The following is an 18,139-nucleotide window of genomic DNA, read 5'->3' as shown; positions in this document are numbered from 1 at the left end:
ACAGAAGAGCTGACAGATCCTCTATACTACACAACACAGGATAGCTGACAGATCCTCTATACTACACCACACAGGAGAGCTGACAGATCCTCTATACTACACCACACAGGAGAGCTGACAGATCCTCTATACTAAACCACACAGGAGAGCTGACAGATCCTCTATACTACACCACACAGGAGAGCTGACAGATCCTCTATACTACACCACACAGGAGAGCTGACAGATCCTCTATACTACACCACACAGGAGAGCAGGCAGATCCTCTATACTACACCACACAGGAGAGATGACAGATCCTCTATACTACACCACACAGGAGAGCTGACAGATCCTCTATACTACACCACACAGGAGAGCAGGCAGATCCTCTATACTACACCACACAGGAGAGCAGGCAGATCCTCTATACTACACCACACAGGAGAGCTGACAGATCCTCTATACTACACCACACAGGAGAGCTGACAGATCCTCTATACTACACCACACAGGAGAGTTGACAGATCCTCTATACTACACCACACAGGAGAGCTGACAGATCCTCTATACTACACCGCACAGGAGAGCTGACAGATCCTCTATACTACACCACACATCAGAGCCGACAGATCCTCTATACTACACCGCACAGGAGAGCTGACAGATCCTCTATACTACACCACACAGGAGAGCTGACAGATCCTCTATACTACACCACACAGGAGAGCTGACAGATCCTCTATACTACACCGCACAGGAGAGCTGACAAATCCTCTATACTACACCACACAGGAGAGCCGACAGATCCTCTATACTATACCACACAGGAGAGTTGACAGATCCTCTATACTACACCACACAGGAGAACTGACAGATTCTCTATACTACACCACACAGGAGAGTTGACAGATCCTCTATACTACACCACACACGAGAGCTGACAGATTCTCTATACTACACCACACAGGAGAGCTGACAGATCCTCTATACTACACCGCAAAGGAGAGCTGACAAATCCTCTATACTACACCATACAGGAGAGTTGACAGATCCTCTATACTACACCACACAGGAGAGCTGACAGATTCTCTATACTACACCACACAGGAGAGTTGACAGATTTTCTATACTACACCACACAGGAGAGCTGACAGATCCTCTATACTACACCACAGAGGAGAGCTGACAGATCCTCTATACTACACCACACAGGAGAGCTGACAAATCCTCTATACTACACCATACAGGAGAGTTGACAGATCCTCTATACTACACCACACAGCAGAGCTGACAGATCCTCTATACTACACCACACAGGAGAGCTGACAGATCCTCTATACTACACCAGACAGGAAAGCTGACAGATCCTCTATACTACACCACACTGGAGAGCTGACAGATCCTGTATACTACACCACACAGGAGAGCTGACAGATCCTCTATACTACACGACACAGGGGAGCAGACATATCCTCTATACTATACCACAAAGGAGAACTGACAGATCCTCTATATTACACGGCACAGGAGAGCTAACAGATCATCTATACTACACTACACAGGAGAGCCGAAAGATCCTTTATACTACACCGCACAGAAGAGCTGACAGATCCTCTATACTACACAACACAGGATAGCTGACAGATCCTCTATACTACACCACACAGGAGAGCTGACAGATCCTCTATACTACACCACACAGGAGAGCCGACAGATCCTCTATACTACACCACACAGGAGAGCTGACAGATCCTCTATACTACACCACACAGGAGAGCTGACAGATCCTCTATACTACACCACACAGGAGAGCTGACAGATCCTCTATACTACACCACACAGGAGAGCTGACAGATTCTCTATACTACACCACACAGGAGAGCTGACAGATCCTCTATACTACACCACACAGGAGAGCTGACAGATCCTCTATACTACACCACACAGGAGAGCTGACAGATCCTCTATACTACACCGCACAGGAGAGCTGACAAATCCTCTATACTACACCATACAGGAGAGTTGACAGATCCTCTATACTACACCACACAGGAGAGCTGACAGATCCTCTATACTACACCACACAGGAGAGCTGACAGATCCTCTATACTACACCGCACAGGAGAGCTGACAAATCCTCTATACTACACCATACAGGAGAGTTGACAGATCCTCTATACTACACCACACAGGAGAGCTGACAGATTCTCTATACTACACCACACAGGAGAGTTGACAGATCCTCTATACTACACCACACAGGAGAGCTGACAGATCCTCTATACTACACCACACAGGAGAGCTGACAGATCCTCTATACTACACCGCACAGGAGAGCTGACAAATCCTCTATACTACACCATACAGGAGAGTTGACAGATCCTCTATACTACACCACACAGGAGAGCTGACAGATCCTCTATACTACACCACACAGCAGAGCTGACAGATCCTCTATACTACACCACACAGGAGAGCTGACAGATTCTCTATACTACACCACACAGGAGAGTTGACAGATTCTCTATACTACACCACACAGGAGAGCTGACAGATCCTCTATACTACACCACACAGGAGAGCCGACAGATCCTCTATACTACACCACACAGGAGAGCTGACAGATCCTCTATACTACACCACACAGGAGAGCTGACAGATCCTCTATACTACACCACACAGGAGAGCTGACAGATCCTCTATACTACACCACACAGGAGAGCTGACAGATTCTCTATACTACACCACACAGGAGAGCTGACAGATCCTCTATACTACACCACACAGGAGAGCTGACAGATCCTCTATACTACACCACACAGGAGAGCTGACAAATCCTCTATACTACACCATACAGGAGAGTTGACAGATCCTCTATACTACACTACACAGCAGAGCTGACAGATCCTCTATACTACACCACACAGGAGAGCTGACAGATCCTCTATACTACACCAGACAGGAAAGCTGACAGATCCTCTATACTACACCACACTGGAGAGCTGACAGATCCTGTATACTACACCACACAGGAGAGCTGACAGATCCTCTATACTACACGACACAGGGGAGCAGACATATCCTCTATACTATACCACAAAGGAGAACTGACAAATCCTCTATATTACACGGCACAGGAGAGCTAACAGATCATCTATACTACACCGCACAGGAGAGCTGACAGATCCTCTACACTAAAACACACAGGAGAGCTGACAGATCCTCTATACTACACCACACAGGAGAACAGACAGATCCTCTATACTACACCACACTGGAGAGCCGACAGATCCTCTATACTACACCACATCGGAGAGCCGACAGATCCTCTATACTACACCACACAGGAGAGCTGACAGATCCTCTATACTACACCACACAGGAGAGCTGACAGATCCTCTATACTACACCACACAGGAGAGCAAGCAGATCATATATACAATACTCCATACAGGAGAGCGGACAGATACTCCTGTGTTGTATAGAGGATTACACAGGTGATCAAACAGATCCTTTATACTACACCACACAGGAGAGCCGACAGATCCTGTATACCACACAACACTGGAGAGCTCACAGATCCTCTATATACCATACAGGAGAGCTGATAGATTCTCTATACAACACCACACAGGAGAGCTGACAGATCCTCTATACTACACCACACAGGAGAGCTGACAGATCCTCTATACTACACCACACAGGAGAGCTGACAGATCCTCTATACTACACCACACAGGAGAGCTGACAGATCCTCTATACTACACCACACAGGAGAGCTGACAGATCCTCTATACTACACCACACAGGAGAGCTGACAGATCCTCTATACTACACCACACAGGAGAGCCGACAGATCCTCTATACTACACCATACAAGAGAGCCGACAGATCCTCTATACTACACCACACAAGAGAGCCGACAGATCTTCGATACTACACCACACAGAAGAGCCGACAGATCCTCTATACTACACCACACAGAAGAGCCGACAGATCCTCTATACTACACCATACAAGAGAGCCGACAGATCCTCTATACTACACCAGACAGGAGAGCTGACAGATCCTCTATACTACACCACACAGGAGAGCTGACAGATTCTCTATACTACACCACACAGGAGAGCTGACAGATCCTCTATACTACACCGCACAGGAGAGCTGACAGATCCTCTATACCACACCACACAGGAGAGCTGACAGATCCTCTATACTACACGACACAGGGGAGCAGACATATCCTCTATACTATACCACAAAGGAGAACTGACAAATCCTCTATATTACACGGCACAGGAGAGCTAACAGATCATCTATACTACACCGCACAGGAGAGCTGACAGATCCTCTACACTAAAACACACAGGAGAGCTGACAGATCCTCTATACTACACCACACAGGAGAACAGACAGATCCTCTATACTACACCACACTGGAGAGCCGACAGATCCTCTATACTACACCACATCGGAGAGCCGACAGATCCTCTATACTACACCACACAGGAGAGCTGACAGATCCTCTATACTACACCACACAGGAGAGCTGACAGATCCTCTATACTACACCACACAGGAGAGCAAGCAGATCATATATACAATACTCCATACAGGAGAGCGGACAGATACTCCTGTGTTGTATAGAGGATTACACAGGTGATCAAACAGATCCTTTATACTACACCACACAGGAGAGCCGACAGATCCTGTATACCACACAACACTGGAGAGCTCACAGATCCTCTATATACCATACAGGAGAGCTGATAGATTCTCTATACAACACCACACAGGAGAGCTGACAGATCCTCTATACTACACCACACAGGAGAGCTGACAGATCCTCTATACTACACCACACAGGAGAGCTGACAGATCCTCTATACTACACCACACAGGAGAGCTGACAGATCCTCTATACTACACCACACAGGAGAGCTGACAGATCCTCTATACTACACCACACAGGAGAGCTGACAGATCCTCTATACTACACCACACAGGAGAGCCGACAGATCCTCTATACTACACCATACAAGAGAGCCGACAGATCCTCTATACTACACCACACAAGAGAGCCGACAGATCTTCGATACTACACCACACAGAAGAGCCGACAGATCCTCTATACTACACCACACAGAAGAGCCGACAGATCCTCTATACTACACCATACAAGAGAGCCGACAGATCCTCTATACTACACCAGACAGGAGAGCTGACAGATCCTCTATACTACACCACACAGGAGAGCTGACAGATTCTCTATACTACACCACACAGGAGAGCTGACAGATCCTCTATACTACACCGCACAGGAGAGCTGACAGATCCTCTATACTACACCGCACAGGAGAGCTGACAGATCCTCTATACTACACCGCACAGGAGAGCTGACAGATCCTCTATACTACACCACACAGGAGAGCTGACAGATCCTTACAGTTTCTATCCAACAAAGCTAGATCCAGCCCTGTCACATATAGTATCTCAGAAAAATGATTACACCCTTCACATTTTTGTAATTATTTTATTATATCTTTTCATGGAACAACACTGAAGATCTGACACTTTGATACAATGTTAAGTAGTCAGTGTATGGCCTGTATAACAGTGTCAATTTGGCGTGCCCTCAAAATAACAACACACAGCCATTAATGTCTAAACCGCTGGCAACAAAGGTGAGTACACCCCTAAGTGAAAAATGGCCAAATTGTGCCCAATTTGTGAATATTTTTTGTGTCCACCATTATTTTCCAGCACTTCCTTAACTCACTTGGGCATTGAGTTCACCAGAGCTTCACAGGTTGCCACTGAAATCCTCTTACACTACTCCATGACGACATGGCGGAGCTGGTGGCTTTTAGAGTTTTTGCGCTTCTCCACCTTCCGTTTGAGGATGCCTGAGAGATGCTCAATAAGGTTTTGGTCTGGGGACATGCTTGGCCAATCCAACACCATTACCCTGGATTTCTTTAGCAAGGCAGTGGTCGTCTTGGAGGTGCGTTTGAGGTCGTTATCATGTTGGAATACTGTCCTGCGGCCCAGTTTCCGAAGAGAGGGGATCATTTTCTTCTTCAGCATGTCACAGTACATGTTGGCATTCATGGTTCCCTCAATGAACTGTTGCTCTCCACAGCCGACAGCACTCATGCAACCCCAAACCATGACACTTCCACCACCATGCTGACTGTGGGCAAGACATACTTGTCTTTGTATTCCTCACCTGGTTGCCGCCACACACACTTGACACCATCTGAACCAAATAAGTTTATCTTGGTCTCATCAGACCACAGGACATGGTTCCAGTAATCCATGTCCTTAGTAGTGTTGAGCGCGAATATTCGAATTTCGAATTTTTTTCTCGAATATCGCAATTTCGAGATTTCGCGAATATTTAGAATATAGTTCCAAATATTCGCAAAATTGAATATTCGGATTTTTAAAAAAAAAAATAAAATAAAAAAATCAGACGATTAATTTAATCGTATGATTTTTTTTTTTTTCCTGTATAAGGCAACGTTCCTATGACTATGGCTAGGCTAATAATCGTATGATTAAATTAATCGTACGATTTTATTTTTTTTTTTCCCTGTATAAGGCAAAGTTCCTATGACTATGGCTAGGCTAATATGTGTATTTTACGAAATTTCTTAATATTGCTCTAACTTCGTCTTTTAGAATATTCGTAACATTCTAAAAGACGGAGTTAGAGCAATATTCCGAATATTCTAAAAGACGAAGTTAGAGCAATATTAAGAAATTTCGTAAAATACACATATTAGCCTAGCCATAGTCATAGGAACGTTGCCTTATACAGGAAAAAAATATAAATAAAAAATCGTACGATTAATTTAATCGCATATTATTCGCGAAAAATAAAATAATTACGAATATTCGATTTCGACGAAAATAATACGAATATTCATTCGAATATTCGCGAAATATCGCGAAATCGAATATGGCACCTCCCGCTCATCACTAGTCCTTAGTCTCCTTGTCTTCAGCAAACTGTTGGAGGGCTTTCTTGTGCATCATCTTTAGAAGAGGTTTCCTTCTGGGATGAAAGTCATGCAGACCAATTTGATGCAGTGTGCGTTATATGGTCTGAACACTGACAGGCTGACCACTCAACCCCTTTAACATCTGCAGAAATGCCTCATGCTTCTATTTTGAAAAGAAAACCTCTATATATGACACTGAGCACGTGCACTCAACATCTTTGGTCGACCATGGCGAGGCCTGTTCTGTTGAAATTCTTTTTTTTTATTCAAATTTTTAAGGTTCAAAAAAGTAATTCTGTTTTACAATAAAATGATAATGAAAATCTATATCATAAACATAAATAAGATTGGTCTACATAGCATTAAATATCATGACATGTATTACAATGGGATTGTACAACAATCAAGTATTAATGTAAGAAAGAAAATTTTCAGTTCTCAAAAGTTATTGAACCTATAACCATTGACGCTGGGTTGACAGGCAATCAAATATCAAGTTAGGACCGAAGTCTTTATTGACAACATTACCACTACAGTGTCCTTAATACTTTGGAGTTTAACCAACTTCTAAATTACTGAGTGTGCCAAACCTAGTCGAGTCATCCCAGCTATATCTCAAAGAGAACAGTAACTTTGGGGGAGAACAATTTAACAGGGGAACCACGGGGCAGGGGAGGGGAGGGAGTCAGGTTTAATCTAACCTTATGAGTGCAGGGTCAGGATGATGAAGCTGATTAATTAAAGATGTTCAGTTATGGCATCTTTTTCTAAAAGTTTGATCCAAGCGTCCCAAGTTTGATGGTATTTTGGCTTATTATCATCTCTAATTAATCTTAGTTTCTCGTAATTATGTAGGGTATGCATCTCCTTCAGCCACTCTGAGATGGAAAGGGGTTCTTTTTCCCTCCATAGTTTAGGGATAAGCAGCTTGGCTACGTTTAACATATGTAGTGTTAAAGGGTGCCTGATAGTAGAAGTTTGCATATCGAATATACTAAATAGAATCAGGTTTGGGGGAATTTTAGCTGTCGTGTTAAAAGTTTTATTGATTATCATTGTAATGGATTTCCAAAAGGCTTCTAGTGAGGCCTGTTCTGAGTGGAAACTGTCTTGTTAAACCGCTGTATGGCCTTGGTCAATGTGCTGCAACTCAGTTTCAGGGTATTAGCAATCTTCTTATAGTCTAGGCCCTAGGCCATCTTTATGTAGAGCAACAATTCTTTTTTTCAGATTTTCAGAGAGCTCTTTACCATGAGGAGCCATGTTGAACTTCTGGTGACCAGTATGAGAGAGTGTGAGAACAATAACACCAAATTTAACATACCTGCTCCCAGTGGCCAATATAGTCAGACCATGCAGCTGCTATGGGGCCTGGGGCCATGCAGCTGCTATGGGGCCCTGCTTGCTTTCCCTATGCCCAGTCAGGGCACCAGAGTGGGGAATTTCCAAGCTCTGACTCCATATATGTGTCCATATATGGAGTCAGTGTTATGAACATGAAAGGAGTATTCCCAAGCATGGTCACTATGCTTGGGGGACACCCTGTGTATACAAGTCTAATTTAGACTCTATTTTTGAAATTTTTCAGTGAGGATTCGAACTCACAACCATCTACATTAAAGAAAAGAACATAGAAACATAGAAACATAGAAACATAGAATGTGTCGGCAGATAAGAACCATTTGGCCCATCCAGTCTGCCCAATATACTAAATACTATGGATAGCCCCTGGCCCTATCTTATATGAAGAATGGCCTTATGCCTATCCCATGCATGCTTAAACTCCTCCACTGTATTTGCAGCTACCACTTCTGCAGGAAGGCTATTCCATGCATCCACTACTCTCTCAGTAAAGTAATACTTCCTGATATTGCTTTTAAACCTTTGCCCCTCTAATTTAAAACTATGTCCTCTTGTAGCAGTTTTCTTCTTTTAAATATTCTCTCCTCTTTTACCTTGTTGATCCCCTTTATGTATTTAAAAGTTTCTATCATATCCCCTCTGTCTCGTCTTTCTTCCAAGCTATACATGTTAAGGTCCTTTAATCTTTCCTGGTAAGTTTTATCCTGCAATCCATGTACCAGTTTAGTAGCTCTTCTCTGAACTCTCTCCAAAGTATCAATATCCTTCTGGAGATATGGTCTCCAGTACTGAGCACAATACTCCAAATGAGGTCTCACTAGTGCTCTGTAGAGCGGCATGAGCACCTCCCTCTTTCTACTGGTAATTCCTCTCCCTATACACCCAAGCATTCTGCTAGCATTTCCTGCTGCTCTATGACATTGTCTGCCTACCTTTAAGTCTTCTGAAATAATGACCCTTAAATCCCTTTCCTCAGATACTGAGGTTAGGACTGTATCACTGATTTTATATTCTGCTCTTGGATTTTTACGTCCCAGGTGCATTATCTTACACTTATCAACATTAAATTTTAGTTGCCATATTTTTGACCATTCCTCTAGTTTTCCTAAGTCCTTTTCCATTTGGTGTATCCCTCCAGGAACATCAACCCTTAACCACTGGTCTAATAGAGCTCAGTGCTAAGTCATTAATGAAAAACCTCATTGACGTTTCTCTTGTGTCATACAAGAGAAACGTCTATGAGGTTTTTAATACAAGAGAAACTTCTATGAGGTTTTTCAGCAATGACTTAGCATTAAGCTCTATAGCCCAGTGGTTAAGGTTCTCGCCTTTAATGTGGATGGTTGTGAGTGCAAATCCCCACAGAAATGTTTTAAAAATAGAGTCAAAATAAAACTTAAATACATAGGACTTCAAAATAAATATTTTTTAATTTTCATAGCGATATTCTGACCCTCATAACTTTTTTATAGTTATGTCTACGGAGATGTATGGGGGTTCATTTTGGGGTATGCATGACTTGATCACTTTTTATTCAATTTTCTTGGGTAAGAAAGTGATGAAAAATGCATGAATCTGCATTTTTTAAAATATTGTATCTGTTACGCCATTCACCATATGGGCTAACCTTTTTAAATATTTTAATAGTATGTGCATTTTCGCATGCGGCGATGCCCATAATGCTATTTTCTTTTTGTTTCTTTTTATTTTGGGGAATGGGGGTGAATTAAATAATTTTTTTATATTTTTTACTTTTTGTTAGGTCCCCCAAGTGGACGACAACTTACATTGCTCCATTAGGGTCCATTCAGACGTCTGTATGTGTTTTGCGGATCCGCAAAGCACGGACACAGGCAATGTGCGTTCCATAGAAAATGCCTTTTCTTGTCTGCAATTGCGGACAAGAATAGGACATGTTCTATTCTTTTGCGGAACGGAATTACGGATTCGGAAGTGCGGATCCACAAATGTGGATGCAGACAGCACATTCCAGCCCCATTAAAAATGAATGGGTCCGCACCTGTTCAGCAAAATTGCGGACGTGTGAATGGACCCTTAGTTTGTATAGAAATCACTATATCACAGTTCAGTGCTGCCACCTAGTGGCCAAAACTGGGATATACTAACAATGAGCCTGGAAGCCGAGTACAGGCTGTGGCTTAATTATAGAACAGGATGCTTTTCCCGATCTCCCCTGGAGAAAAGCGCACCTGAAGAGGAATCCCACACTTCCGGCTGTTAACACTCTCAGATGCTGTGAGTGAGGGAAACTCATTGCTGTGAGGGGAAAGGTCATGTGGCGTATTCTGGGGCCATAAGGGTGAAGAACTGTTGCATTTATTGCGGTACAAGTTGTACATTAATATGGCATACAATGTAGTGGGAAGCAGGCAAAAAAATTCCAAGTGGGGTGGAATAGAAAAAAAAAGAAATTCCTCCACCGTTTTACGGGTTTTGTTCCTACGGTGTTCCCTTTGTGGCCAAACTGACCTGTGCCCTTCAGTCTCTGGGTCAGTAGGAATACAATGGGGGTGTGGCAGGGGAGGAGCCAGGGCAGGTGGTGGTATGGGCTAGGCTGGGTAGTGGGAGGAGTTAGGGGGCCCAATTTAGATTCTTGCAATGGGGCCCAATGATTTCTATGTACGCCCCTGCCTGCTCCCCATTCACACCTGAGACCTTGTAACACTAACGAGTCACATGACACCGGGAGGGCAGATTTTGACCATTTTCACTTAGGGGTGGACTCACTTTTGTTGCCAGCGGTTTAGACATTAATGGCTGTGTGTTGAGTTATTTTGAGGGCACACCAAATTTACATATACTTATACAAGCTGTGCACTGACTACTTTTCTTCAGCGTTGTCCCATGAAAAGATATAATAAAATATTTACATATATTTACTAAAGTATTCAGATCCAGGTTCTGGTTTGAAAACTGTATAATATATTTCATGGGACAACCTCTTTAATGTACGCTCTGGCTTAAATTTAATGGTATTATTCCTTTTCTTTTCGGTTGATAAAAAGGGATTCATTTCAACTATACACTGTATGTAGCAGCTACCACTCTGCTGACCGGCATGTGACGTTAATACTGTGAATGAGTAGCACCATGCAAATAGTGTAGGCATACTCCATTATTGGGACACTACACCACGGCAGTTACAATATCAGCTGCTGCAACTGTATATGGACCATTCCCAGAGGGGTATCTAAAGGCTCATGGACCCTGGTGCAAGAGTTCAGCTTGGGCCCCCTTTCCCTCAGTGCTTTGTGGCCCGGGGCAGGGAAGCACATAGGCCTCTTTCAGACGGGCGTTGCGGGAAAATGTGCGGGTGCGTTGCGGGAACATGCACGATTTTTCCGTGCGAGTGCAAAACATTGTAATGCGCTTTGCACTCGCATGAGAAAAAATGCGCATGTTTGGTACCCAAACCCGAACTTCTTCACAGAAGTTCGGGCTTGGGATCGGTGTTCTCTAGAGTGTATTATTTTCCCTTATAACATGGTTATAAGGGAAAATAATAGCATTCTGAATACAGAATGCTTAGTAAACTAGCACTGGAGGGGATAAAAAAATATATAAATAATTTAACTCACCTTAATCCACATGATCGCGAAGCCGACATCTCTTCTGACTTCTTTCTTTGCTGTGTGCAGCAACAGGACCTGTGGTGACGTCCCTCCGGTCATCACATGGTCCATCACATGATCCATCACCATGGTAAAAGATCATGTGATGACCGGAGTGACGTCACCACAGGTCCTGTTGCTGCACACAGCAAAGAAAGAAGTCAGAAGAGATGCCGCCTTCGCGATCAAGTGGATTAAGGTGAGTTAAATTTTTTTATTTATTTTTTTAACCCCTCCAGTGCTAGTTTTCTATGCATTCTGTATTCAGAATGCTATTATTTTCCCTTATAACCATGTTATAAGGGGAAATAATAATGATCGGGGCTCCATCCCGATCGTCTCCTAGCAACCATGTGTGAAAATCCCACCGCATCCGCACTTGCTTGCGGATGTTTGCGATTTTCACGCAACCCGATTCATTTCTATGGGGTCTGCGTTACGTGAAAAACGCACAAAATAGAGCATGCTGCGATTTTAACGCAACGCACAAGTGATGCGTGAAAATCACCGCTCATGTGAACAGCCCCATAGAAATGAATGGGTCTTGATTCAGTGCGGGTGCAATGCGTTCAACTCACGCATCGCATCCGCGCGGAATACTCGCCCGTGTGAAAGGGGCCATAGCCTTTGTGCTGCCTGAGGCAAAAATTGAAACGGCACCCATCACACCAAAGTCTTGACCTAACTCCTTCTCTCCAGCCAGAGGTGTTACTTGACCAGCATGCACTTTCTATCATACTGGTGTCTTCTTATGCACCACAAGGGTCTTTGGGCCCCCTCAGGCTCCTGGGCACGGTAGCGACTGCTACCTCTGCATCCCATATAGCTACGCTCCTGACCGCTCCATTGTAAAAATGACTGTTAAAGGGGCTGTCTTACTTTAGAAAATTGTATTTATCATGTAGAAAAAGTTAATACAAGGCACTTACTAACATATTGTGATTGTCCATATTGAGACCTTTGCTGGCATCATATATTGTTTTTCATTGCATTATACACTGCTCATATTCAGGGGTTATGACCAACATACAGTCCAGCAGCGATGGCCATAGGAAAAAGTGCCTAAGTGAACTCCCATGGTACCAACCACCAGAGAAGCCAGCAGCTTTTTTCTACAACTGCTGGATTGTAGGGTGGTTGTAACCCCTGGAAATGAGCAATGTATAATGCCAGCAATGGAGGCAATATGGACAATCACAATATGTTAGTAAGTGCCTTGTATTAACTTTGTCTACATGATAAAAGCCATTTGCTGAAGTGAGATCACTTTAACTATGTCTAATATATTGCCATTATTTATTGAAAATATTCTCCATTATACTCTACTACCACCAATATTTACCATCATTTTCTCCAACTTTCCAAGATAAAACTTTCTGGGATGAAGGATCCAAGATGGTCTCTATAGAAGCCACGTCTTATGCTCTCCTTGCTCTTTTGAAAATGGAAACACATGACGCTGTAGATCCAGTGGTTCGTTGGCTTACCGAGCAGCATCGCTATGGTGAAAAAGTAGTTTCAACACAAGTGAGTCATGGAGGCCTAAAGGGGTTGTCCAGAATTAGAAAGAATGGTTTGCACCCCTGCTGTTCATGGGCTGTGTCAGACATTGTAATTCTGTTCCTTTCTGATGCATGAGATTGAGTTACAGCTAAAAAAAAGTCCATGGACAATGGTGATGCAACTTCTGGAAAAACAACAAGTCTTTTTTCCCCCCTCTAAATAGCTTTTGCCATTTACCACCAATCTGATGCCTCTACAGGCCTTCTTCATAATGTCTGGTAGGCTACTATGCTGATATGATGCTGGACTGTTCTACACCACCAGTAACTTTGTGTTAGTCTGCTGCTCTACCCGACTTTACAATATGTGTCCTTCATTACACATGTAGATGACTTCCGAGATAATACATTGCGCCCATTTTAAGAGGCTTATTTTTTTTTCTTCTTTTTATTGATCTTCTCTAGGCCACGATAATGCTATTTCAAGCTCTGGCCGAATACAATGTGGCTAAAGCTGATATAAAGAAGCTGAACATGGATGTTTCATTCCACTTACCTGGAAGAAAAGACAAAACTGTACAACGTATCGATTTACAAAATGCTTTGCAACCTCGATCAGAGGAGGTGAGAACATCTTCTTTGACTACATTGTCGTTATGTTGTCAAATGCTGGTGTTGACCATAGTTGAGAATGTCCACTTGACTATGTTCGTCGTGTGGAAAAATCCGATGTGGATTCCGCAGCAGAAACTCGAGGGTGAGGCGAGGCTTGCATGCAGTTGCTCGGCCATGGACACCTATGCCATGAAGCTCCCTGTGCACAGTTTGTATGCTGATGTTAATGTCAGAGGAGATTTGGAGCTCCACAGTTACTAAGATCTTCTGCTTGGGTATTACCAATCTGTTTTGCAACTGATCCTAATGAATGTCACTGCCTAATAATAATCTTTGTGTAGAGCACCAACATATTCGGCAGCACCTTACAAATCAGAGAGAACATGCACAGACAAAATCAGACATTACAGTATGAGGCTACTTTCACACTCGCGTTTGGTGCAGATCCGTTCAGATAATACAACCGTCTGCATCCGTTCAGAACGGATCCGTTTGTATTATCTTTAACATAGCCAAGACGGATCCGTCTTGAACACCATCAAAAGTCAATGGAGGACGGATCCGTTTTCTGTTGCACCATATAGTGTCATAGAAAAGGGATCCGTCCCCATTGACTTACATTGTGTGTCAGAACGGATCCGTTTGGCTCAGTTTCGTTTTGCAAGCAGCGTTTTGGTGTCCACCTCCTAAGCGGAATGGAGACTGAACGGAGGCAAACTGAGGCATTCTGAGCGAATCATTTTCCATTCAGAATGCATTAGGGCCAAACTGATCCGTTTTGGACCGCTTGTGAGAACCCTGAAACAGATCTCACAAACTGAAACTAAAATGCCAGAGTGAAAGTAGCCTAAGAAACTATTAGTGTTGATCACGAATATTCGAATTGCAAATTTTTATCGCGAATATCGGCACTTCAAGAATTCGCGAATATTTAGAATATAGTGATATATATTCCTAATTTCGAATATTCGAGATTTATTTTTTAATCAGTACACATGATCCCTCACTGCTTCTAGCTTGTGGGCCAATGAGAAGGCTGCAATATCTTTGACTTTAGGAGTAGTGTTGATTGCGAATTTTCGAAAAAGAATTTTCGTAACGCATATTTTTTTTATTGCAAATTTTTCAATTGCCGATTTCCACAATCAAGAAAATAATGACTGCCCAAATATTCGCAAAATATCACGAATTTGAATATTGCCCCTGTCGCTCATCACTATAAACTATGTAAAAATGTAAACAAGAGGAGTGAGGGCTCTGCTCACAAGAGCTTACTATCTAGGAGGAGATAAGTGCCCCAAGAGGTAAAAGTGCTCTTTTTGTAAAATGGTTCCACCTTCTTGTCTAGTAATAGCTCATAGTATTAGTAAGTGAAACAGTATGAGACACTCATTCATCCAGTATTTGTGTGTGCACAGATTTGAAGTGCATGGAGTGTTGGAGATACTGCTGGATGGAAGGATCAGATTGTGAGGAGTAATGTAGAAACATGGTGAGCAGAGAAGAGGTAGATTAGCACCCTTAAAAGTGAGGATGTTGGAAATTAATCTGATTGTCCATAGTAGTATATTAGAGAGAACTGGTGCTACTCGAGTGGTCTTTAGACTAGGAGGTTCAGGTCATGGATGAGGTTCGTATTTCAGGACATTTCTGGAACAACATAGAGCAAGGAGTTTCAGACATGTACCAAGGTTGTTGCTGTCTGTGTCAAGAGGTTTGGAGTATAGGGGCAGTGCTTCATTCAGGAAAGTGTTTTATAATGTTTGGCAGACACATTGGGAAAATGAAGATTGTAGAGTGTCTATAAGAGTGCAGATTTCTATATGTGAGATAGGAACAGTAGATGTGTCCTGAGATGGATGAGACTGTTTGATAGCAAAGGAGAGAAGGTTGTATTCAGCGAGCGAGAGAAGAGAGTTGATAAAGTCAGAAACTGAGTAAAGTCAGAAGAAGATCAGAACAAGATTTTGTAAGTTGAGAAATGCCTAGTGAGGAGTTTAAAGATAGAAACAGGGGAAGGTGGGAAGATGGGATTGTCAATGGGGATGTTAAACGTGCCCATAATGGGAGTATTTCACATACTTAGAAGCCAGGCAGCAAAGTGATCAAGGAACTGGTGGGGTATGCCCTGGGGCTATAGACAACTGGTACTCATGGGGAAATGGGTAGAGATGGATCTAAAGTTGCAGACCTTAAAAGATGGGAATGTGCTATGGTTACTAGAGATAGAAAGTACAACTGATTGCACTATTATGCTCATCAGAGACAACTGAAACCTGATGAAAATGAAACCATGAAGCCATTGTGAATAGAGCTATAATGCCACTGTGAACAAAACCATGACGCCATTGAGAACAAAGTCAATATTCCACAAAATGGAGAAATGAAGCCATTGTGAATGCAACTATATGATCCGTCAATGGAGCCTAGGGCTTAAAGGAAACTTGTCATCACTTTCTAAGCCTATTTATCCACTAACTTTTCTATAAATACTTTTTAATACATTAATAATGATATTAAAATCAATTCTGAACAAACTATCAGTTCAGAGAAAAACCTAAAATAAATGTTCCCGCCATATATGTAAATGCACCTTAGATGAGTCCTGTCTCCTCCATGCTTCAGATATGAGTCCAGCCATGCTCACAAACGAATAAGACACCACCTCTACGATTGCTCATCTCCACCCCTTCTCTTCCAAGTCTCGCAGCTGCGCAGTATACATTATATGATCAGTGTGAGATGAGGAGTAATGTTGATCGCAAATATTCAAATCACAAATTTTTATCGTGAATATCGGCACTTCGAGATTTCGTGAAGATCTAGAACATAGTGCTATATCTTCGTAATCGTGAATATTCTAGATTTTTTTTCGTGAGTGAGGTGACTGGTTCTGCACATACGCGGGATTGGGGACGTGAGTTTGGGAGGAGGGTAGGATCTTTAGATTCTGTCACTCTTATAACGGGAGGTGGGGTTAGGAATGGGAAGTGATGAGGTAAGCAGTTAATTTACATAACTTGAAAAAAAGCAAAAGTCGACTGTAAAAGAAGTACTTGGAGGTGTTTAAAAAAAGAAAACTCTAGGATGATTAGGGTGGGGAAGAACAGGATATCGATGATTCTTTTGGTTAAAAACCGGTGACAGGTTCCCTTTAACAAAATGACTTTGATGTTTTGATGTGATACTCACTGGGGCACATAACAAAATGATGAGGCCATTTCATATGATTGCTTCTTTACAGACCAATATAAATGAAGGTTTCGCGGTCAAGGCAACGGGAAGTGGAAAAGCTACATTAACGGTAAGACTGTACATAATATTGAGGTATACTTTGCAGTTATTTTATCTGAAACTTAACCTCCTAATAGTAACATTAAAATTGGAAAAACCCGCCCAAATATGTCAAATTTTTTTTCTTGTCAATTTTTCATGTCTGTCTGCAGTAAATCTTGTTGGGGCACAACTCAGGGGACACTATTGCATTTTTAACCCCTTAGTGACATTATTAATTTTAGCCTTAAGAACCAATAACATTTTCCCCTTTGTGTTCTAGCAGTCATAACTTTTTTTAAAAATTTTCTTCTATATTTTTATTTTGCGGGATTAGTTGTAGGTTTTTTAGGAACCATGTTGGGGTATATATTGTGTATTTAATAACTTTTATTATTTTATTTTTAGGGGTAAATTTTTACATTATTTTGTGGATTTTTTTTTACAGATTTCACTTTGTGGTACAAATAATATAATTTTATTATCTGGGTTACTAACATGATGATAATGTCACATTTCTGTTTATTTTTACTGTTTTCTCTCCTCCTGCCTCCTGTCAGCTCTGCAGCTGCTCCCTCATTATCCTCCAGACTGAAGGGGAGGGGGGGGGGCTGCTTTAACTGCTCATATTGTTTGAATGATGACATTCCAAGCTTTCAAACAATACCAGAATGACAGCAATGTGTTCAGTACAGGGGAAGATATCACTGATAGAAATCGGGATGCTGTTTTTACCCGCAATTATTCCCAACTCAATTTTTAACAG

General features: G+C 42.3%; 1 protein-coding gene across 1 annotated transcript in view; it reads left to right on the top strand.

Annotated features, from left to right (window-relative positions):
- Positions 1-18,139, top strand: part of LOC120986500 (venom factor-like) — a 174,083-nt gene that overhangs the window by 88,030 nt on the left and 67,914 nt on the right. Inside the window, exons 29-31 of the mRNA XM_040415122.1 lie at positions 13,350-13,510; positions 13,951-14,109; positions 17,345-17,404. Of these exons, the coding sequence (XP_040271056.1) occupies positions 13,350-13,510; positions 13,951-14,109; positions 17,345-17,404 (380 nt within the window). The remainder of the gene's footprint in view (positions 1-13,349; positions 13,511-13,950; positions 14,110-17,344; positions 17,405-18,139) is intronic.

This window comes from Bufo bufo, chromosome 1, assembly GCF_905171765.1.
Source record: "Bufo bufo chromosome 1, aBufBuf1.1, whole genome shotgun sequence".
Taxonomy (NCBI): domain Eukaryota; kingdom Metazoa; phylum Chordata; class Amphibia; order Anura; family Bufonidae; genus Bufo; species Bufo bufo.
The sequence above is the reverse complement of the archived record's forward strand: the minus strand, read 5'-3'. Positions and strand labels throughout refer to the sequence as shown.